This window comes from Adiantum capillus-veneris, chromosome 13 (genome assembly GCF_014529385.1).
Source record: "Adiantum capillus-veneris isolate H3 chromosome 13, ASM1452938v2, whole genome shotgun sequence".
Classification (NCBI taxonomy): Eukaryota; Viridiplantae; Streptophyta; class Polypodiopsida; order Polypodiales; family Pteridaceae; genus Adiantum; species Adiantum capillus-veneris.
In genome coordinates, this window is record NC_140943.1 from 17,482,449 (window position 1) to 17,505,949 (window position 23,501).

The 23,501-nt window shown below is 47.4% G+C and overlaps 1 protein-coding gene across 3 annotated transcripts in view; it reads right to left on the reverse strand.

Moving 5' to 3' along the window:
• Positions 1-23,501, reverse strand: part of TOP3A (topoisomerase 3alpha) — a 222,178-nt gene that overhangs the window by 177,648 nt on the left and 21,029 nt on the right. For 2 of the 3 annotated variants that reach the window (XM_086526459.1, XM_086526458.1), the window contains exons 5-6: positions 12,222-12,294; positions 11,991-12,107 (exon numbers count right to left, since the gene is read on the reverse strand). In XM_086526459.1, the coding sequence (XP_086382585.1) occupies positions 11,991-12,107; positions 12,222-12,294 (190 nt within the window). Of the gene's footprint in view, positions 1-11,990; positions 12,108-12,221; positions 12,329-23,501 lie in introns of all 3 variants that reach the window. The other variant, XM_086526460.1, reaches the window with a different exon arrangement.

Consider the following 23,501-nt stretch of genomic DNA (forward strand, 5'->3'; position numbering starts at 1 on the left):
AATCGATCCCAAGCTAATTGCTCATCGGGAGAAATGGATGATAAAACAGGAGGTGTGATAGATCGCCAATCAGAGTCGCTTTCAACATTGTTGAAGTCGCCTCCAACAACCCAAGAGTCTACGGCAGGTAGAACAATAGCCAAGGAAGTCCAAAAAGAGCCCTCTCCCGGGAAGTAGTGGGTGCGTAGACTGACATAAAACCAATGATAGAGTCCTGAATCCGAAGAGACACATAGACTTCTCTGTCAGCGACAAGGGTGCCATGCTGCTGAACTGAGGCCAAGTAACGTGGCCCCACTGAAATGCATACACCGCAACTCTGTCCATGAATGCCCAAAGCAGGCTCCGAAAAGTGTGAGCGCCGGAGGGAATGAGATTACCAAAGGGAGTGGCAATCTTATGCTCCTGTACTAATAATATATCCACAGTGCCTACTACATGAGCGTGTAAATCTCTGCGAAGTAAAAGCTTGCGGGAACCTCTTACTCGAGAAGTCTGTAAACCATTAGCATTCCAAGAAACTATGTCATAAAATCTAATATCTAACTAACCCAAATGATTTTCTCATATTAAATTGATCACTTAATGTGGGAGAATAAACGGGAACAAGTGTTAAGATATAGGTATGTGCTTATAGATCTATCTCAACACGGGGCCAATGGTAAAGGGGCCCAAAAGGGAGATGGTCTATCAAAGAGCAAGGCTAACCAATGGAGCATAAGACCTTAGGGTTAGCTTCATTGAAGACCTCCAATAAATGTGTGTAAAAGTCCTTTGACCTTAAGTAAGCTAGGGCTGAGCTTGAGGTGGGAACCCGGCCCAAGCTCGAGGTGCTTGTCATGCTTGAGGTGCTTGATTAAGATGCTTGAGGTGCTTGACTGGCTCCATGCTTGAGGTGCTTGACTTGCTGCATGATTAAAGTACTTGAGGTGCCTTGAGAAGCTTGCCTGAGATGCTTGTGGGAACACCCCCTAGTTCAAGTGCTTTGTCATGCTTGGTGAGTAAGGTGCTTGATCACCTAAAAGTCAAAAGCATTCCTACAAGAGGGGGGGCGAGCCCTTTTCCTAGGGGCTAGAGAGAGAACACCCACTCACACACACAAGGGAAGCCCAACTTGAAGAGGCAGCAAGGACACATGTCAGGCCCCTACCCATGTTACCTTCATGTGTTGCTTGAAGCCTATTGGCTAGGCTTCAAAGGGGTCCAATGATAAATTACATGAATTATCTAATTGTTTTAGCATTTATCAAGTCCTCTCTCTCAAAGGGGAAAGGGGGACACTTGTCCCAAGGCTACCCATGTTGCTTGTAATGGCTCTTGCTTGTGATTGGCTAGGCCTGGAAGGGTCCAATGAGCTTCAGGCATGAGCTACAAGGGGGGGTCGACCCAAGCAAGCTAGGGGGGTGCCTAGGGGGTATACTCACCCACACACACTCACAAGCACTCTCATTGTGTGATATGCAAAGTGCAAGAGCTCCCTCTCCAAGCAAGTAGAGGTTGAGAGCCTACACCAACACTCTTGGCTATGGAGTGCAAATCCAACCAAGAGCCATGCTTCAATGCTTAAGCTTGCCATATCCTTCTTCTTCATTACTATGCTATTATGTATGCTAGCAACAAGAGTATGATAAGTGAGGAACTAATTCTTTCTCCTACGAAATGTTTCTTCTTCCTCTTCCCTACCCTCATTCCCTGCTAGCTCTCTCCACCTTCGAAGGTGTTTGAGGTCTTGGGACTGAGGCTTGGGATAGTTAAAGCTTTCTTCAAGTTTATGTTATGTTTGTGGTGCATGAAGCCTTCCATCTTCATGGCATCACCTAGGTCACAAGGAACACAAAGACTGTATTGTAACAAGTCTCTCTTTATGGGAGAAATCATAATACAAATGCCTATTGGAGGGGGGACCGGCTCCACATAAATCCGGTCCTCAATTGTTGTCATGTTCTCTAAACTCTCTCTTGCAAAAGTATTGTCTATGCCAAGTTAACTAATTGCTATGATTATGTTGCTATCTTCAATTATGTCTACCCGCTATGCTCACAAAATCATTTCTTGAAAGTACTCTCATTAAATTCCGCTATTCTCAAATTGAATAGGCAAATTCCATTACAAACTACATGTAAATCCATAGTCTGCATGAAAGAATTGGTAAAGCATCTGACTAACTGCGCATCTTCTTGGAGGTAGCTGGGCCATCCAAGGGGTGAGCTTCAGACGGGAGGAAAGCAACCCTCAAGCCCTCTCTAAAATATGGCGTCTCATTGCACCAACTGCGGACCTCAGCTTGTTTACATTGCATTACCGATGCTGCAGCTTTGACACCCCAAATGCACATAGACATAGAAAGCACCACATCTGAGGATACATGAATGACCATAGGCAATGAATAGCAAGCATAAACATCACTCCATTCCATAGCACCAATACAGGAAGGGAAGTGTGGAGACAGTACATCCGGAGCGGAAGTAGACAACCATGAATGAAGCTGAGCCATAGATTGGGCATGCACAAAATGTAGAACCTGATCCTCAGACCATTCCTGAGCTGCGTGGAATGGAAGGAAAAAGGAATGGGTGGGCTGAGAGCGACTGCCTATTAAAGAGGGAACACAACCTGGCTTGTGATGCATAAGGTAGAGCTGCACCCGCAGTGGTCCTTCTGAGTCACCGCACATTTCGGCCCGATGAGTGCCCCAGGAAGGAGGACAAGAGCTGAGGAAACTGCGTGGGACGTAAGTATGAGCGGCGGAGGGAGGGGAAGGACCAGAAGGTGGTGGGGGGGGGAGCAAGGGCGAGAGGGAGAGGAGGAAAAGGGAGAGGTAATAGCGGGGGATGGTCCATCCGCATGGGAATAGGGATCTCGGGAGGAGGGGAAGGAGCGGGAGGGAGAACGGCATGAGAAGGAGGAGCAGGTAGCATAGGTAAGTGATCCTGTGCTAAAGAAGAAGAATGGCGAGGAGAAGCAAGGGGTAATGGGGTGGTGGAAACTTGAGAGGGAGCAGGAGAGGTAACACTGGGGACTGCATGCGATGGAGGTTGTTGACGAGGACGGAATGAATGGTTACGACCCACTGTCTGCCATGCAATCTCAGTAGGAACTGAAGCGGAGGGAGGGACATGGAGGGTCGAAGCTCGAGGAGCACCTGCAGGCTGTCGAGGTGCTCGTGTAGTAGTAGGAGGAACTGGTTGTTGACGCTGACCACGTGGCTGAGCATGAGTGCCAAGAGCCGGCTGTTGTTGTCGCCGATGGCGTGGCAAGGTGGGGCAATCTCGTGCCAAGTGTCCCATCTCGTGACAACGTAAGCACTGCCCTGGGCAGCCAGTGACTACCATTCGGCAAGAGTAGTCTCGATCGCGCACAGCCACAGTAACTGTATCTGGTAATGAAGTATCCCCAAACACCAAGACCTGAATGCGAGGTGGACCAGAGGAGAAGATGCAGGATCCTGGAACTACTGTGCCAAAATGAGCAGCAATCATCTGAAGGAGATGCTCATCAATAAAATGGAGAGGCATATCCGGGAAGGAGAGCGTCAGAGGGAATCTGGGAACAAGGTGTCGACTGTCAAACTCCTCAGTAGTAAACTCGGGATACCACCTTATCAAGTATATCATCCTCCGATCAGAGAGTATCGGAGACCGAGCCAGGAGAGCTGAGGCAGTGGCGGGATCTGAAAGACGTACCATGAAGATGCCTCTGCCAAGAAATGTAAGCTCCGAGACCCGTCCCTGAGTAGTACCTAATGCAGTCTGACACCAATCACGTATAGAAGAGCGAGGTGGAGACTGTCCAATCATCCGGCCAACCAAGGCATGCTGTGCCAAGTGTTGTATTTTGGAGTCAATGTGTGTCAACAGGTCGCCAGTACAGTCCACGCAACAGGCAAGTGGTGATGGAGCGCCGTGTGTAGCACTCGAGACCGGCAAAGCCGCCATAAAGAATGGGGTAGACTGGCGAACTGGAAAAGAAGGACCCGAAAGGAATCTTGGACGCTTTCTCTCTTTCTCTCTTTCTCTTGCTGGCGGTAGCAAAATGCGCACAACCAGGGTTTGGGGCTGAGGCAGTTAGGGTTTACGGGATTAGGGTTTCAGGGAATTAGGGTTTACGGGATTAGGGTTTCAGGGATTAGGGTTTTTGAGGAATTAGGGTTTGCAGGGCGCGCACAGGCAGCAGCAAGCCGGCAGCAAATTATGCGCAGCAAGTCAGCAGCAGAGACGCGCGCGAAATCTGACAGGCAGCAAAGCGCGTGCGTTGGTGGCTGATGTTGCGCGCACAGGCAAGGCAGCAGCAGACGCGGCAGGGCTGCTCTCTCTCTCTCTCTCTCTCTCTCTCTCTCTCTCTCTCTCTCTCTCTCTCTCTCTCTCCATTATGGTAGGTCACACTTTGACCCGACTGTACGCATCCATTCTTGAACAAAAATTGAGTAGATGGGCAGAGAATGAGGGCATAAGAGCAACAGGACAAGCTGGATTCAGAAGGGGTTATTCCACTTTAGATCATATTCTGACGCTCAAAGCCATTATTGAGGAAGGAAGAGCAAACGGGAGAAGGATGTATTGTTGCTTTGTGGATTTTCGGAAAGCTTTTAATACAGTACCAAGGGCCAGATTGATGCGCAAGATGCAAGAGTTAGGGGTCCCCAAAGAGATTATTTGGGGGATCATGGCCTTATACGGGTCAATAACTGGTTATGTACGTACTCCAAAAGGGGATTCCGACGTTGTTCATTCCACCGTTGGAGTAAAGCAGGGATGCCCGCTGTCCCCTACTTTATTTGGTATGTACATAGATGAGGTATCAGATTACATTGATGGAGAGGGTGACAGAGGGGCTCAACTTGCAGGGTCATGGATCCCTTTGTTGTTGTATGCAGATGATATTGTATTGATAGCAGAATCACCAGATGGAATGCAGAGGCAGCTAGATGCATTACATAAATTCGCGGAGGACAGTGGACTCTCGGTAAGGGTAAAACCAAAGTTATGGTGTTTAACACCACACCGCAGTGGGTTAGGAGATCGGCACCTACATTTGCATATGGCCAGGATACAGTAGAGTACACAAATGCATACACATACCTTGGGGTGGTATTTGCAAGACCGAAGTTTACTCTTAAGAAAGCAACGAATGCTAGATTATCCAGAGCCTCTGCGGCCTTGGGAGGGTTGGAGAGGATGTGTTCACAAGTGCAGTTTCAGGAACCACGAACCAAACTTTGGCTCTTTGATATTGTGGTGGCTTCGGCTATGCTTTATGGGGTCCAGATTTGGGGACCCTCTGTGGATCAGGATAATTGGAAGTCAATGGAGAGACCTTTGGTATCTATGATTTCCCGAATGATTAGAGCCAAGGCCTCCGTACCACACGCGATTACCCGAGCGGAACTAGCGGCCCCTCCGATAGAAATTGAAGCTCTTACCAGATCAGTGTCCTTTATACATGGTTTGTGGGATACAAATAATTGCCGATATACTAGACTGGCCCTCGAATCCTCTCGACAATTAGCAATGAAAGGGGATACATCATGTTGGTATGCGCAACTGTCCTCGTGGTTTCAGAGACACGGGTTCAGTACGGAAAGATTACCCCCCTTCCAATACTCTCTTGAGGCTCCATCACTGGCAATTACACGGACGGAGATTAATAAAATCATCCGACAGGATCTTATACAGTTGGATACTAAGAGGACATGGGTAGACCCTACACAAGAATTGGGCACGAAGATGGCCGACTACAAAGAAAACTTCCTACAACTATCTGAAGATGGATTTGTGATTCGCCCGAGCTACATGGATACCCACCTGTCTCATGGTTTGAGATGTGCTATTGGTCAGATTCGTACATCCTCACACTAGTTGGAAATTGAATTTGGCAGATTTAGGGGAATCCCACCTGAGAGGAGAATTTGCAAGTTATGTGGAATGGAGCCGGAGATAGAATTACACTATATATGCCACTGCACGGTATACTATGAGATACGGGGGCGTTTTCATTGTCTCTTTAGAGTAGGCTTTGGACCTCTAGATAGAATCATGCAATACCAAGATCAAAGATGCTTAGGCTTGTACCTACTGGAACTACATCGGCACAGGGATAATCTAATGAGAAGACAAAGAGCACTACAGCCTCAGAGGCAGATCACAGATTTCTTCGGATCGAGAGAAGCAGGAGTGGAAGGAGAAGCAAGAGGCCAACAGCCAGCACAAAGGAGTACCCATATTCATACCAAAGGCACCCTAATTGACAAAGCGACTGAGCTTAGGAAATCGAGACGACCACGACCAAGATGCAGAAGCACACTTCACCGGAGGAGACTACAACAAAGGATTAGAAGCATTCTAGCCAAACATCTAGAATGCTCCTAAGAAGTTTATTTAATACTTTGTATTTAGTTTTTCACATTTATTTTCACACTTTTCACACTTAGTACTTTAGTACAAGGTACCCAGACATTGTAACAGATTCACCACTTTTGTATCAATTTGGTCTCATAGGTCATTCTGGCCTTTTGAAGACATTAATATAACATTTCATTTCATTTTCTCTCTCTCTCTCTCTCTCTCTCTCTCTCTCTCTCTCTCTCTCTCTCTCTCTCTCTCTCTCTCCGTAATGGATCCACTTGAAGAAGACCCTGATTCTTTGGGCCTCACCGTAATGGATCCACTTGAAGAAGACCCTGCACAAGACACGGAAGCCGCCAATGTCTCACCTGTTTGCAAGCCGCGAGCAAAGGCAACCTTCGTGCTCACGAATAAGCGGATGGCACAGATGGAGAGGGAAATGAAGGAGTGGAAAACAGAGATGAAGGATGGTGGAAGGAGAAGGCCAACCTACTTCAGATGGTCTTCAATGAGGGCGCACAGTGGAAGAAGGAGAAAGAGAGCCTTAACGCAGAAATAGAGACACTCAAAGAAGAAGTCTCAACCCTCAAACAGGAGAACCCAAACGCCGAGATACGGGTACTCAAAAAAGAAGTCTCAGCCCTTAAACAAGAGCTTGCTGATAGAGTAAGCAATGGACTAGAGGAAGGCGAATTTCAACCCTTGGTAATAGATGAAATCAAGGAAATTAAGGAACAGGTAAGGATGATCACAGAGGAAGAGAAACTGAGTGTGGCAAAGACATCTTCATGGGTGGAGATGATAACAAGGACACAGAAAAAGGCGGACAAGGCTGAAAAATGGATTGAGGTCGCCAAGAAAGGGAAAGGTCAAGAAACTCCTTGTACACCGACACTTATCAACATGACTCTCGAAGAGGAACAAAGAAGGCGGATGCGAACATTGCATGTGAGAGTGACCGGTCTCAAGGACATAAACAATGTAGAGAAAGAGGTTACAAGCCTTACATCCATGATGGGGATGGAGAAGCCTTTGCACACAAAGGCATGGAGGGTAGGTAAGAAAAGTGATGGCACGGGTGAGTCTTCAAAGGGGAGAGCTCTCATACTACGCTTCCCCTCGTTAATAGAGAAGAAGGAATTCTTGAGGAAGAGGCCTACTCTCAAAAAGACAGGTATTTTCCGCGGTGATGACCTGACTCTCTCACAGCTCGCACATATGAGAGAGGTAATGCCAGAGATTTCGACGGCAAGGGAGAAGGGAAAGATAGCCTTCTACAGAGATGGACGGGTGGTGATTTTAGAGCGGCGTACTGCATGACGGTGCGAGACCTATGGGACCACACTGAAGATGGCTACCTGGAACTGTAATGGGTCTATGAGGTTGGACGTGGGCGCATTTGAGGAGAGTTTCAAAGACAAGGATATTGTGTTCTTCTCAGAGACTCATCAAGCCCCTGCACAGGTAATGCCACATGGGGTGGGATACAGATGGGAAACAGCTCACAGGACAAATGCGAGATCTGAGCACGGGAGTAGAGGTTCAGGAGTAGCAGCACTGCTATTCAGAGAGGAACTACAACCATTATTGCATATTGTACGAAGAGATGATCATGCTAGATATATGTGGGTGAGACTGAGACCTGACACATGTCGATTCCTTTATATTGCCATATGTTACTTTCCTCCCAGTACATCAATGTATGCCGCATCCAGAGGGCAGGCGCCTTTCTCTATCCTAGATGATGACATTTGGGAGTTTTCTAGCGATGGTGATATCATTCTCCTAGGGGACTTCAATGCCCGAACGGGCAACTCGCGGACAATCTTCTACGACACTTCAGATGAGATGCTTAGAGAGCTAAATGTGGGTGAGTTGGGGCTTGACAAATGCTCAGATGACAGAGAGCAAACGGAGTATGGGAGATACCTCATGGAAATGACGACTACACATGGATTAGCCATACTTAATGGCTTACAGCGATTTCCTGGAGCATCCGGTTTCACATGCTTTCCACATAGACATGGGGCCAGTACAGTGGATTATGTTATGACACAACTGAGCTTTATCCCCGCATTCAGGATTTCACAGTGGGAGCCAAGCCAGTGGGCATACTAGTAGACCATGCTCTCTTGACACTTTCCGTTAAATTTCAGTATAGTACAACCCAGACATCAGGAGGCAGGTCACACACCCGCTATACATTTACTCCAGAGACTGATTTCGTTTATTCAGAGGAGATCTGGGACCGTCTATTGGAAGGCATAGCTGGCACAAATGGTACAGGCCTCTCAGTGGAGGAGTGCACCACGCTACTGACTGAGACATTGCATGGGGCTGCATCAGTGGCATACCCACACACTCAGCCGGGCAAGAGACGACATTCTGGGAGCATGCCCCAGAATAGTTGATATGATGAAGAGTACAGAGAAATGAGAGACCAGCTTCAGAGGGATCTTCTTTTAGGAGTCATCACTTACAAACAGTCTCGGATTGCTTTCCGACGCCTTGTGTGACGGAAGAAGCGAGCTTACCTAGCCCAAATGGAGCGAGACTTGTATCAGATGTTCTTGAGTAGAGACTCAGGAGAGGCATGGCGTCTCTTCCATGAGCACTCCCCTCCCCTAGTGATTACTTCACCTGAGGTGTGGGGCCAATATGCGACATCATTATACACGGTTCTTGGACAGGAGCCCCTTCCAGACACTACCAAGCCTTGCCCAGCTACGAGCACTTTCTTTACACCTGAGATGGTACAAAGGGCCATCGACAGAGTGAAGACCAGGAAGGCATATGATCATGACGGTCTAGTATCGGAGCACTTTATACATGCCAGGGATATGCTGATGGAGGTTCTCGCAGTGTTGTTCAATCGTGCCATGTGTGAGGGATTACCTGAGACCTGGAGATTGTCTAATATTGTGCCCATCTTCAAGGCTGGTGACCCTACAGAGCCTGGGAACTACCGCACTATCATGGTTGGACACACATTGGCACAGTTGTATGCATCCATCCTGGAGCAACACTTGAGTAATTGGGCAGAAGGCGAGGGGGTACGAGCAAAGGGTCAAGCCGGCTTCAGGAGGGGTTTCTCCACTCTTGATCATATTCTGACACTCAGGGCCATCATTGAGGAGGGCATAGCACATGGGAGACGAATATATTGTAGCTTTGTGGACTTTCGTAAAGCATTTGACATGGTACCAAGAGCTCGATTGATGCGCAGACTACAGGAGATGGGGGTGCCCATAGAGGTGATTTGGGGGATTATGGCTTTGTACAGATCAGTGATGGGACGGGTACGCACTCCGGAAGGGGTATCTGATTTAGTTCACTCTACCATTGGAGTGAAACAGGGCTGCCCATTGTCTCCTACTCTATTTGGTATGTATGTTGATGAGGCGTCTGATTACATCGATACAGAGGGTGACAGAGGTGCACAGCTGGCAGGGACGTGGATCCCATTGTTGCTATATGCTGATGATATTGTGCTGATATCTGACTCACCAGAAGGTATGCAACGACAGTTGGATGCACTACACAATTTTGCAGAGGATAGTGGATTGTGTGTAAACCTAGGTAAAACCAAGGTTATGGTGTTTAACACCACACCGCAATGGGTCAGGAGATCAGTACCCACTTTCAAATATGGTCAGGAGACTGTGGAGTATACAGATGCATACACTTACCTGGGGGTAGTCTTTACTGGGCCGAGATTTTCCTTCAGAAGAGCAACAGAGACTAGACTAACTAGAGCTGGTGCAGCTCTGGGAGGAATGGAGAGGATGTGTTCACAGGTTCAGTTCCACGAACCTAGGACAAAGTTATGGCTCTTTGATACTTCGGTTGCCTCTACTATGTTATATGGGGTGCAGGTTTGGGGACCTTCTATAGGCCAGGATGGGTGGAGGCGTATGGAGAAGCCCCTGGTATTATGATCTCTCGGCTGATTAGAGCCAAGGTTTCTGTACCGCATGATATCATTCGAGCGGAATTAGCTGCCCCCCCTATGGAGATTGAGGCGCTCACAAGATCGGTCTCCTTTGTACACAATCTGTGGGATACTACCAGAGACAGATATGCTAGGGTGGCTCTAGAGTCCTCCAGACAATTAGCTCTTAACAGGGATACATCATGCTGGTATGCTCAGATGACATCATGGTTTCAGACACGTGGTTTCACCATGGACAAGTTGCCTCCTTTTCAATACTCTCTTCAGGCACCCTTGAGGTCTCTCACACGAGTAGAGATTAATAGACTCATCCGTCAGGATTCGATCCAGTTGGACACGAGGAGGACATGGATAGAGCCGTTACAAGAGTTGGGCACAAAGATGGCTTTCTATAGAGAGCATCTTCTCCACCTCACGGCGGATGGGTTTGTAATTCGACCTAGCTATATGGACACGCATCTTTCGCATGGTTTGCGTTGCGCCATTGGCCAGATACGCACGTCCTCACATCAGCTCAAGATTGAGACTGGCAGATTCAGAGGGACACCAGCAAATAATAGAATATGCCGCTTATGCCATCTAGAGCCAGAGACAGAAGTACATTACATATGTCATTGCACAGTGTACTATGAGATACAAGGTCGTTTTCACTGTCTATTCAGAGAAGGTTTTGGGCCTCTATCTAGGGTCATGAATTATGAGGATCAAAGATGTCTTGGGCTTTATCTACTTGAGTTACACAAGCATAGAGAAACCTTACTGAGGAGAGGTGAAGAGAGACATCCCCAGAGACAGATCACGGATTTCTTTACACTAGATACTTTACACCCAGAAGAACAAACAGAGGAGCAACCAGCGATGGTGGAGAGGTCTACCCACACTACTGGCATTCTCATAGACCGAGCATTGGAGCTAGGGAGATCTAGACGACCCCGAGGGAGGAGAGGAGCTACACAATTTCGAAGGAGGCTATGGCAAAGGATTCAAGCCATACTCTTTCGTCGTCCAGAGTGCAGATGAAGATGGATCTCTACTCCCTTCCCATATTGTCTTCACATTGTACTGCTTAGTTTAGGATCCCGCAATATTTATATTTTGTTATCCTAGTTTAATTTATTTTGTTAATCTGACTTTGTATCAGATACAACGCATTGTAACTTTCTGGTCTCATAGGTCACTTTGGCCTTTTGAAGACGTTAATATAACATTTCATTTCTCTCTCACACATGTTGACACTTACAGTTGTTATTGAGGAAAACAGATCACAAGGTAGGAGAGGCAACAGGCTATTATCCTATGATCTTTGACAGCGTAAAGTCTTGTAAATGCATTCCTCAAAGTCAACTAATTAACACTAAGAGCAAGAACAGGGTTCAAATGCGAGGAAGTCTTAGGCAAGTGTGTTTGTGAAGGCCTTAGCAAGAGACCATCACACAGTCATCTCATAACGACTTGACCAAACAAACAACACAAATTGTCTCACGCAATCTGAAACTAAGAGCATTCTAAAACCCATGCTTCAATGCAAGTGCAAAAAAGGATAACAGGCCTTTCAAACCACGACTATCTTTATTTTCTTGAATCTTTTCTTTGAAGGATCCTTGGAAAACCACAAGTTTAACTTCTCAGAGTTTTTAACCTTCTTTTTTGCCTTAGCCAAAGGCATATCAACCAAAACAATCTGCTCCAATGCTTACTTTCATTGTTTGCTCTGAGCTCATTCTAAAATATCGAGATGCCCGTTTTTGCAATTCTACCGTATTTAGAGGGTGAGGTGGATATTTCCTGCTCTCTCGTCCTGTCACTTCATAAACCTGGAATGTAAACATTGCAGATAGTTGGTCAACCTGACTGTAGGACATGACATAGCAGCTTGCAGAGTTATTGATTACAAGTAATAGTGCTATGTTCATCAGAAAAATATTTACCGTGGCTAAGGGTTCATCAACGCACATCTCATAAATCATGACTGCAGCTAATTGATCAAACAAATGCCCTCGTCTGCAAAAAGACTCAACTAAAAACTGTTTAATGCCTGCACAAACAGTAGCACCTACGTATTCAGTCCCCAATCACAAAAATGCACATGCACGCGCATGCAAATTCAGTTCAGCCAGATTCCAGGAATCGAGATAACTTCTGTTCCTTCGGTCCAGCCCTCAGCGAAAGGTCGATGCTATTCCCTACGCCCCTTGACAAAAAGGCATTGTGGTGAAAGGGCAGTCACTTTTGTGACTTCCTTTTGCCGCAATGCCTTTTTGTAGAGGGGCATGGGGAATAGCATTGACTTTTTGGTCTAAGGCATTAGAACTATTCAACCGACTACACAAAAAGGCATTGTGGAAAGAGAGAAAGGAGATTGAAGGTGATGGCTTGGGTTCTTCATTAGTTATACTACTTTCTCTAAAGGATTTGGTTTACAGATCCTGACTTGGGTGGCAGTGTTCTCTCTAGTTATGAGATTGGTTTGATGAGACTAAAGTTTGGTCTTGATGCTATCCCTTCTTTATCTAATGTAGATGATTCTACTAGACACCCCTTGTCACCACTACCTCCCCCTATCCATTGTCGTATGTACTTGACCTCCTTCACTCGCTATTCATACTTACCCTATCGGGTGACATGGCAAACTACTTGGGTAGGAATTGATGAGGCACTCCACCCGCAATATGGGCATCATCTCAAAGAGAGCTATGTGGTGCACAATCAAAGCTTCTTGACCCCTAGAATAGGAGATCACAAATCAGCCCATGAGAGGCCACAACATCATACACACGTGGGGCTTGCTTTTCCCAGCACCTAATTACTTTTTAGCAAGTTGCTCTGTTTTAGAAGAATTCGATGCCACACGTCTTACTGTCAAAGTCGATGTGCGGAAGCTAGAGACCAAGGGGGGAGAGAGAGAGAAATGAAAATGAAATGAAATGTTATATTAACGTCTTCAAAAGGCCAAAGTGACCTATGAGACCAGAAAGTTACAATGTGGTGGATCTGATACAAAGTCAGAGTAACAAGATGACAAAAATGAAATGACAAATGTCACAATAAAATACTATGGAATCCTAAACTACTAGGTGTGAACTAAGCAGCTAGCTGGGATAGCTAGATCACAAGAGATCCAGCATCGGTCGCTGGCGGATCTCATCAATCTCCTCCATGGTCAGTAGTCTGACCGGGCGTCGTGCATGTCGAACCAAAGTGATCCGAAACCTCTGATGCAGCCTCCACCGATGCTGTGTAGTCCTCCGCAGTCGTGGGCGTCTGGATCTCCCCAGCTCAGTCGCTCGGTCGATCAGTGTGCCTCTGGTGTGAGGCGACAAGCTCTGCTGTGGTAATAACTCCTCCGGGTGTCCAGTGACAGCTCTACAGAAATCTCTGATCTGTCTTTGAGACTGGCTAGCCTCTCCTCTCATCAGGCTCTCTCTGTGTCTGCGTAGCTCGAGCAAAAACAAACCCAAGCATCTCTGATCCTCGTACTGCATGACTCTAGAGAATGGTCCAAAGCCCTCTCTGAACAAGCAATGGAAGCGACCTCGTATCTCGTAGTACACGGGGCAGTGGCATGTGTAGTGCAACTCTGTCTCAGGCTCGATGTCACACAGGGGGCATGTCCTGGCCTCTGCTGGTACTCCGTTGTATCTCCCAGTCTCGATCCGCAACTGGTGTGAAGATGTGCGTATCTGGCCGATAGCACATCGTACCCCATGAGACAAGTGGGTGTCCATGTATCTGGGCCTTGTCACAAAACCATCAACCGTAAGCTGGAGGAGATGCTCTCTGTAAAAAGCCATCTTCGTGCCCAGCTCCTGTGCTGGCTGTATCCATGTCCTCCTGGTGTCTAGCTGAGTCAAGTCCAGGCGGATGAGCTTGGTGATCTCGGACTGTGTAAGAGTCAGAGAGGGTGCATCCAGTGAGTACTGGAAGGGAGGCAATCTGTCTATGCTGAACCCATACGCCTGAAACCATGATGTCATCTCCCCATACCAGCATGCTATATCTCCCTGCATGGCTAACTGTCGAGAGGACTCAAGTGCAAGGCGGAAATATCTGTCTTTGGGAAGTTCCCACATGCGGTGTATGAAGGAGATAGATCTGGTGAGTGACTCAACCACTAGTGGGGGGGACGCTAGCTCTGCTCGAACAATAGCACGTGGTACTGAGGCCTTGGCTCTAATGAGCCGCGAGATCATAGAGACCAGACACTTCTCCATGTCCCCCCATCCATCACTGTGGCCTGTCCTCCCGTAATGATCCAATGAAGGTCCCCAAATCTCAGCTCCATAAAGCAATGCAGAGCCACAAGAGCGTCAAAGAGCTAGAGCTTCGTCCGAGGCTCCTGAAACTGAACCTGTGAACACATCCTTTCCAATCTACCCAATGCTGCATGGGCTCTGGTCAGTCTAGTCTCTGCTGCCCTCCTTAATGAGAATGCTCGCCCACTAAAAACCACTCCGAGGTAAATGTTATATTAACGTCTTCAAAAGGCCAAAATGACCTATGAGACCAAACTGTTACAAAATTGTGAATCTGATACCATGTCTGGGTACAAAAAGACTAGAACAAAAACACTACTACTACTAGAATCCATCCTCATCTGCACTCTTGGATGTCGGGAGAGTATGGCTCGAATCCTCTGTTATAGTCTCCGTCCATGTTGTGTAGCCCCTCTCCTCAATCGTCTCCGTCTGAATCTCTGTAGCTCCAGTGCTCAGTCGATGAGAGTGCCGGTAGTGATCGAATGAGAGAGTATGGCTCGAATCCTCTGTTATAGTCTCCGTCCATGTTGTGTAGCCCCTCTCCTCAATCGTGGCCGTCTGAATCTCTGTAGCTCCAGTGCTCAGTCGATGAGAGTGCCGGTAGTGATCGAATGAGTGTGGGCCGAGCTCTGAAGTGATGGCTGCTCCTCTGGCTGTCCCATATCTAGTGAAAAGAAATCTGTAATCTGTCTCTGGAAATGTCTCTCTCTAGCTCTCTCCAGTAAAGTGTCTCTATATATGTGTAACTCAAGTAGATAAAGCCCAAGACATCTCTGATCCTCATAACTCATGACCCTAGAGAAAGGACCGAAACCCTCTCTAAATAAGCAGTGGAAACAGTCCCGAATCTCATAGTATACTATGCAATGACATATGTAATGTAGCCCTGTCTCTGGCTCTAGCTCGCATAAGCGGCATATCCTGTTGACTGCTAGTATCCCTCTGAATCTACCAGTCTCAATCTCCAGCTGATGTGAGGATGTGCGTATTTGACCAATGGCACACCGCCAACCATGAGACAAATGTGTGTACATGTAGTTGGGTCGAATCACAAACCCATCTCTTGTGAGGTGGAGAAGATGCTCTCTATAGAAAGCCATCTTCGTGCCCAACTCATGTGGCGGCTCTATCCATGTCCTCCTAGTATCCAGTTGATCAGGTCCCGACGAATGAGTCCACCCGTGTAAGAGACATCGAGGGTGTTTGAAGAGAGTACTGAAAAGGGGGCAGCCTGTCCATGGTGAAGCCATTTGTCTGAAACCATGATGTCATCTATGCATACCAGCATAAAGTGTCCCCCTAAAGAGCTAACTGTCTGGAGGACTCAAGGGCCAGTCTAGCATGTGTCTCTAGTAGTATCTCACAAGCTGTGCACAAAGGAGACTGGTCTCGTAAGCGCCTCAAACTCCATAGGAGGGGCAGCTAGCTCTGCTCGAATGATAGCGTGGGGTACGGAGGCCTTGGCTCTGATCAGTTAAGAGATCATAGAGCCTCTCCATACGTCTCCAACCATCCTGGCCTACAGAAGGTCCCCATATCTGCACCGCCTACAACATAGCTGAGGCTACTAAAGTATCAAAGAGCCATAACTTTGTCCGAGGTTCCTAGAACTGAACCTGCGAACACATCCTCTCCAACCCTCCCAAGGCCGCATAAGCTCTAGTCAGTGTAGTCTCTGCTGCTCTCCCCAAAGAAAACCTCGGCCCAGTGAAGACAACCCCAAGGTAAGTGTATGCATCTGTATACTCTATAGTCTCCTGTCCATATGTGAAAGTCGGTGTTGATCTCCTGATCCACTGTGGTGTGGTGTTAAGCACCATAGCCTTGGTTTTACCAAGGTTTACAGACAATCCACTATCCTTTGCAAAACTGTGTAATGCATGCATCCAACTATCGCTCCATACCCTCTCCAAGCCTCCCAAGGCCACATAAGCTCTAGTCAGTGTAGTCTCTGCTGCTCTCCCCAAAGATAACCTCGGCCTAGTGAAGACAACCCCAAGGTAAGTGTATGTATCTGTATACTCTACAATCTCCTGACCATATGTGAAAGTCGGTGCTAATCTCCTAATCCACTGTGGTGTGGTATTAAGCACCATAACCTTGGTTTTACCAATGTTTACAGACAATCCACTATCCTCTGCAAAACTCTGTAATGCATGCATCCAACTATCGCTCCATACCCTCTAGTGAGTCAGAGATCAACACAATATCATCACCATTTAACATCAATGGGATCCACGTCCCTACCAGCTGGGCACCTCTATCACCCTCTCTGTCAATGTAATCAAACACCTCATCAACAAAGTACCAAATAGAGTAGGAGGCAATGGGCAACCCTGTTTCACCCCAACGGTAGAGTGAACTAAATCAGATATCCCCTCCGGGGTACGTACTGTTAGACTTACACCACTCTGATGCTTCACAGGTCTAGGGCATACTTGTACGGCTAGTATGTCTCCGGGCTGGCCACCCATAGTCTAGGTTGTACCTAGTCCGACCGCTCGAGTTTGGGGCCGGCCGGCCACTTTTGTCCAGGCGCCCTCATATATTTCCATATATCATTTCTCCCCTTGGGCACCTATTTATGGGGCTAGGGCGGTACCCACTTCCACATCTCTCATCTCACAGAGATCACACATTTGATCGTATTGGATCTTTTGTTCACGGTAGTCATGAGGGGCTGATCGCCCCCTCTTCACCATACCTTGCGTCTCTCTCTCTCTCTCTCTCTCTCTCTCTCTCTCTCTCTCTCTCTCTCTCTCTCTCTCTCTCTCTCTCTCTCTCTCTCTCTCTCTCTCTCTTCCGCACACACGTACTCTCACATGGTATCAGCAGCTTCATGCTCTCCATGGGACCAGCGCTTCATCACCTGCAAAGGTTCTCCTCCCAAGGGATCACAACAGTCAGCATTTTTGGAAAGCATCAACATTTCTGCAAATCTGCGTGCAAGAGGGGGTGGCGCCAACATTTGGACAACGTCAATCGCAAAGGAATGCTTTGCCACCTGCGTTTTTGCAAGAAACATCAGATCTGCCCTTCCTCCATTTGCGTTTTTTGACCTTCATCTGCATTTTTGGGTTTTCAGCTCATTTTCGACAGTTTTATTGGTCACTTTGTGTCGTTGACACCTTCCACAAATTGTTGGGCACCTAGGGTATCCATCAAGCCTTTGTTTTTTCAACAAACAGAAGGTTTTTGGTGCCAAAAAGTGCAGCAAAAGTGGACTGCAAATTGACCTGCGTTTTTGCAACAGGAGGGCAACGCTCAGCTTCTGGACCCCGGATCTTGCCACCACCTACCCAGCTTTGCATCTAGTGCATTGCCGGCGAGTATCCTCTCCGTCTTCATCAGATTTCAGCCATTACCCCTTGCTGTTTTCTTTGTTTTCAGCCCATCTGGGGCAATGACAGTGATTCACCACCTTTCCCATACTCCTCTGCACCGCCGGGAGCGTACGAGCACGCTGAAAATCGCTGGACAGCAGCGTTTTTCATCACCTCGCAGTTGTGTTTTCGGTGGACAGCAGTCACATGCCTCGTGTTTTTCACAGAGGATGAAGTTACCTCTTGCCAAGACACCATCCGGTGGTGGTCCATGCAGTGTCTTTGTGACTACTGCAGTACACGGTATCTTCGACATCGGCTTGATCATCTACGGGCGTAAGAAGCTTGGGAAATCCATTCAATCCAGCCATCATTCGGCGGTTCCACACTCCAGAGGGGGTGGTGACTTGTGCTTTGCTATGGACACACCTATGCACTCATCATAGGAGTTCACACGAGATATGGCCATGCTCATGGCATATGGTATTCCTACATTCCAAGAGAAGATACCACCATCTTGGGTGGACAGACACTTACCACTTGACCTCAACACGTCAAATCACTTGCTTACACAAGAGCATCTACACGGACTTAGGGAGAGGATCTTGGATCTCTTCTTGGACAGGTTCATTGCTTGGATCTTCAAACTGGAGTGGGACTTCAGTGCTTTGGACTCTCTTGGAGTGTTTACCGGCAAGATGCGGGAGATCAAGCATCACTCTGTGACTACATCCGGAGTCACCTGGAGCTTGGCTTGGATGGTAGTGTAGCTGCTCTTCTACACTCCTGATCATTTGGATTACTACCTTCAGAGTTGCTAACACTCACCCTCGGTAACCTTACAGCAGACTCATTCCCCGACCTGGGCAGTAGGCCACTCCCAGCTCATTCACCTAGAGAGCCAACCGAGTTGCGGTTTGGTGGACCGTGGCGTTGTTGGCACGGATTCTATTCTAATTGACATCGAAGGATTGGAGGCAGGAGATACAGGCAAGGCAATGCAGACAGATTGGTTTGGCCTTTCCTCTTCTTCGCAGCGCAGACTTCTTAGTCTGGCTTCCCCTCTTTATACAGGATGATTACGATGCAGACAACTTGGTCTGACCACGCCTCTTCTCAGAGGCCCTTCACAGTGCAGACTGTTGAGTCTGGCTTTCCCCTCATCTTGGATTACCCTACCTACCTACTGACAGGACACCATCCAGTGGTGGTCTGTGCGGTCTACCGGTGACTGCTGCAGCTTACGGTAGTTTCTACAGTGCAGACTTCTTAGTTTGGCTTTCCTTGATTCGGAGGAGTTTACGACATAGATTACTACATCTGGCCTTCTTGGAGTTTTACACAGCTTAGCCACCTGGCCACACTAGGTTACAGGTTCATGCATTGACACGCTTCCGGTCATTCTCATGACGTTCCTGGGCTTTCCCATTTTCTCCACACGGTTTGACTACAGACGCCACAATTCATATTGGGCAGGACACTTGCAGGTCTATTGGCACTTCTTTTACCACAAGGAGTTATTTTCACACTCAGTTCGGGACCTTCACACAATATCTTCACCCTGTATCGGCGGAGTACAGCAGTTTGCTACACTGCTCGTGATGGCACTTTGCCATGGAGATTTCTTGGCGGTTGGGACACCCCAGACTGTTGCTACACTCGCGGAGTTTTGCCAGAGTATTGTCCTTCAGTGGACATTGCAATTTGCAGCAGACATCTTCATCATTTGCCTCACATCTTCAACATCATGCGGTTTGTTCAGCATCTGGTGCTGAAAGGGGGTGTTAGACTTACACCACTCTGCTGCTTCAAAGGTCTAGGGCATACTTGTACGGTTAGTATGTCTCCAGGCTGGCCACCCATAGTCTAGGTTATACCTGGTTCGGCCACTCGAGTTTGGGGCCGACCGCCCACTTTTGTCCAAGCGCCCATATATATTACCATATATCATTTTTCAATTGGGTCGTGGGGATTTTTATCAGGCCTTGCCCTACCTCCCCTTGGGCACCTATTTATGGGTGCCAGGGGAGTTCCCACTTCCACATCTCTCATCCCACAGAGATCACACATCTAATTGTATTGGGTCTTCTGCTCATGGTAGTCATGTGGGGTTGATCGCCCCCTCTTCACCATACCTTGCGTTTGAGTCTATTGTCTTTCTCTCTCTATGAGATACAATATCAAAGATATCTCGGATTGTTCCCACTAGAGCTACGCAGACTTAGGGAGAGCTTGCTAAGGACATCAGGGGAAAGGCAATCTCAGAGACGAATCACAGATTTCTTTACACCAGCGAGTGGAGAGCCAATGGAGCAGTCATTACAACAGATCTCAGAGCCTACTCATACTAGAGGTACGCTGCTTGACCGAGCCACTGAGCTTGGCAGATCCAGACGACCAAGACCTCGAGGGGTCTCCCACTACCGACAAAGGCTGCAACAGAAAATACAATATTACCCTAGCTCGACATGCAAGATGCCCAACCAGAGTACTGACCATGGAGGAGGTCGATGAGATCCGACAGCGACCGATGAGAGATTACATCTGAACCCACCACCCCACCCCTCCCATCCTCTCTCCTTAGTGTTTCAGTGTTTAGTGTTATTTCTTTATATAACATTTCATTTCATCTCTCTCTCTCTCTCTCTCTCTCTCTCTCTCTCTCTCTCTCTCTCTCTCTCTCTCTCTCTCTCTCTCTCTCTCTCTCTCTCTCTCTCTCTCTCTCTCTCTCTCTCTCTCTCTCTCTCTCTCTGGGTTGTCGCGAGCAGGTCTTGGGATGGCCTTGAAGCTTCACAAGGTGGGCACGCAGCAGCGTGGGCTGCACTGAGCAGGGCGACAATCTCCTGAAACGCACGCAGAGCAGCTGCAAGGCAGCACGACTTCGTTAGCAAGCAGAGGCAGATGCTTAGGGTTCGAAGGTAGACGGGTTTGCTGAGCGGACCTGCAGGCGACTCTCTCTCTCTCTCTCTCTCTCTCTCTCTCTCTCTCTCTCTCTCTCTCTCTCTCTCTCTCTCTCTCTCCGCAGAGAGTCCCGCGCTATTCTACGCGTAGCACATCCGGCAAACCTACGCACGCCCCAGTTGTTCTACGCGTAGGAAGTCAATAAGTTGTTCTACACGTAGGAAGTCAATATCTCCTACGCTATTTCATTTTAAGCCTTAAGGAAATTTTAAGTTACAAGAGATTTTAAGCCTTAAAGTTTAAAGGCCTTTAAGCTTTGAAATAAACTTTTAAAGTTTAAAGGTTTTTAAGCTTTTAGAAATAAATTTTTAAGTTTGCCTTACTCTCAGTCCCTCACCCTAGTACCCTAGTACCCTACCCCACATTTGTGGCTCAGGTTCGATGGATCCGCCTACCGAAGGAGAAGGCCCGGGTGTAGATAGCTACACCACCCCCAAAAAAACGACGGCTACTTTCAAACGGAGAAACAGAGATATTGTACTATCACCAGGATCCTTACGAGTCGGGAAAACCTCCAAGATACATGATGAGCTACTAATGGAGAAGGTCCAGGTGATGCTCAAATCAGAACTAAACTATATGAGGGATGACATCAGGAAGGAAATGCACGCGAACGCTGAGAGCTACAGGAACTCCATGTATGGAGACATGATGAGAGAACTAAGGAGAGAGATCCGGGGGATACAAAATGAGGAAATTCAGATCGTGAAAACGGAATTACGAAACCTAATCAAGGCCGAAGTAAATGTAACAAAATGCGTTATGCAAAAGAAACTCGATGAGGCAGTAGCAAGTTTTGAAGCATGGAAAACAAATATGGAAAAGCACATGGGGGAAAAAGATGCACTAATCGAGAAGCTAAAAGGAGAACTTGCGGCTTGCAAATCTGCAAATAAGGAGAAGGGAGACGACCAACCTTCGATGCTAAAGGAGCTCGAGAACATGAAGGATCAGATGAAAGCTCTACGGGAAGGAAAGGAACAGAAATCGAAAACGGCATCTTCATGGGCGGAATGTCTTGTTAAGACACAAGAAAAGGTTGATGAAGCAGAGAAATGGATTGAGGATGCGAAGAAAGGGAAGGCCCAGATGCCTGGGACCACACCTACCTCCACCATTATTAATATGACCATTGAGGAAGAGTAGAAAAGGAAGAATCGGGCTCTGCATGTGCGGGTCACAGGAGTCAAAGACAAAGAGAATGTAGATGAACAAGTGAGGGAACTGCTACAACGCATGGGCATCACAGAGCCTACTCACACAAGTGCATGGAGAGTGGGCAAGAAAGGAATCGACGAGAAGGGAAACGTAAAGGATAGGGCACTTATTCTCCGCTTCCCGAATATAGAAATAAGGAAAGAATTTCTAAAGAAGAGGCCAACTCTTAAGAAAACCGGTATTTTCCTGGGAGATGACCTTACATTGGCACAAGTGGCACACATGAAAGAGTTGATGCCAGAGATCAGGGCAGCAAGAGAAAATGAGAAAATTGCCTTTTATAGAGGAGGGAAAGTAGTGGTTCTGGAAAAGCGCTCATCATGACGGTGCGAGACCTATGGGGCGACGCTCCGGATAGCGGCGTGGAATTGTAATGGATCATATAGGCTAGATGTAGGTGCCTTTGAAGACAGCTTTAGGGACAGAGACATAGTTTTCTACTTAGAGACACACCAGATACCGGGACAACGTATGCCACATGTGAAGGGGTATTTCTGGGAAACAGCTGGTCGACCAGACAAGAGATCTCTGCGAGGTAGCCGGGGTTCAGGAGGAGTAGCAGTCTTATTTAAAGAGGAGCTGAAACCACTATTACAGATTATCAAGAGAGATGAACAAGCAAGGTATATGTGGGTGAGAATGAGAGCCGAGACAGGTAGATTTCTATATATCGCTATATGCTACTTCCCTCCACGTACATCAGTCTACTCCTCACCTAAAGGACAGTCCCCTTTCTCCATATTGAATAATGACATATGGGAGTTCTCTAGAGATGGAGACATCGTTCTCTTAGGAGACTTAAATGCCAGAACGGCCAACTCTCAAGCAGTATTCTATGATACTTCTGAGGAAATGCTCAGAGAAGTGGATTTATCACAGGAGGGGCTTACTAGAAACTCACAGGATAAAGAACACACTGAATATGGGAGACATCTCATGGAAATGGCAACTACACATGGTTTGGCCATACTTAACGGTCTAGAGAATTTCCCTTTATCTGGGGGATTCACATGCTTCCCGCACAGGCATGGGGCCAGTACAGTGGATTATGTCATGACTTCACCAAGCTTTATTTCTAGTATCGAGGACTCTAAGGTGGGACCCAGACCGGTTGGGATTGCAGTGGATCATGCTCTCTTGACCTTATCAATCTCCTTCCGATACAATGCCTCTCAAGTACAAAGGAAGAAGACACACACAAAATATACTTTCACGCCAGAGACTGATTCAGTCTATGTGGAAAAGATCTATAATAGGATGTGGGCAGCGGAGCCAGTATATAATGTAGAGGAGATTACTTCTCAGCTAACAGAGATTCTACATGGAGCAGCACAAGAGGCATACCCACATACTCAGACTGATCAGAAGAGAGGATCCGGGAACATGCCTCAAAACAGTTGGTACGACGAGGAATGCAGAGAGACGAGAACCCAGATCCAGAAAGAGTTTA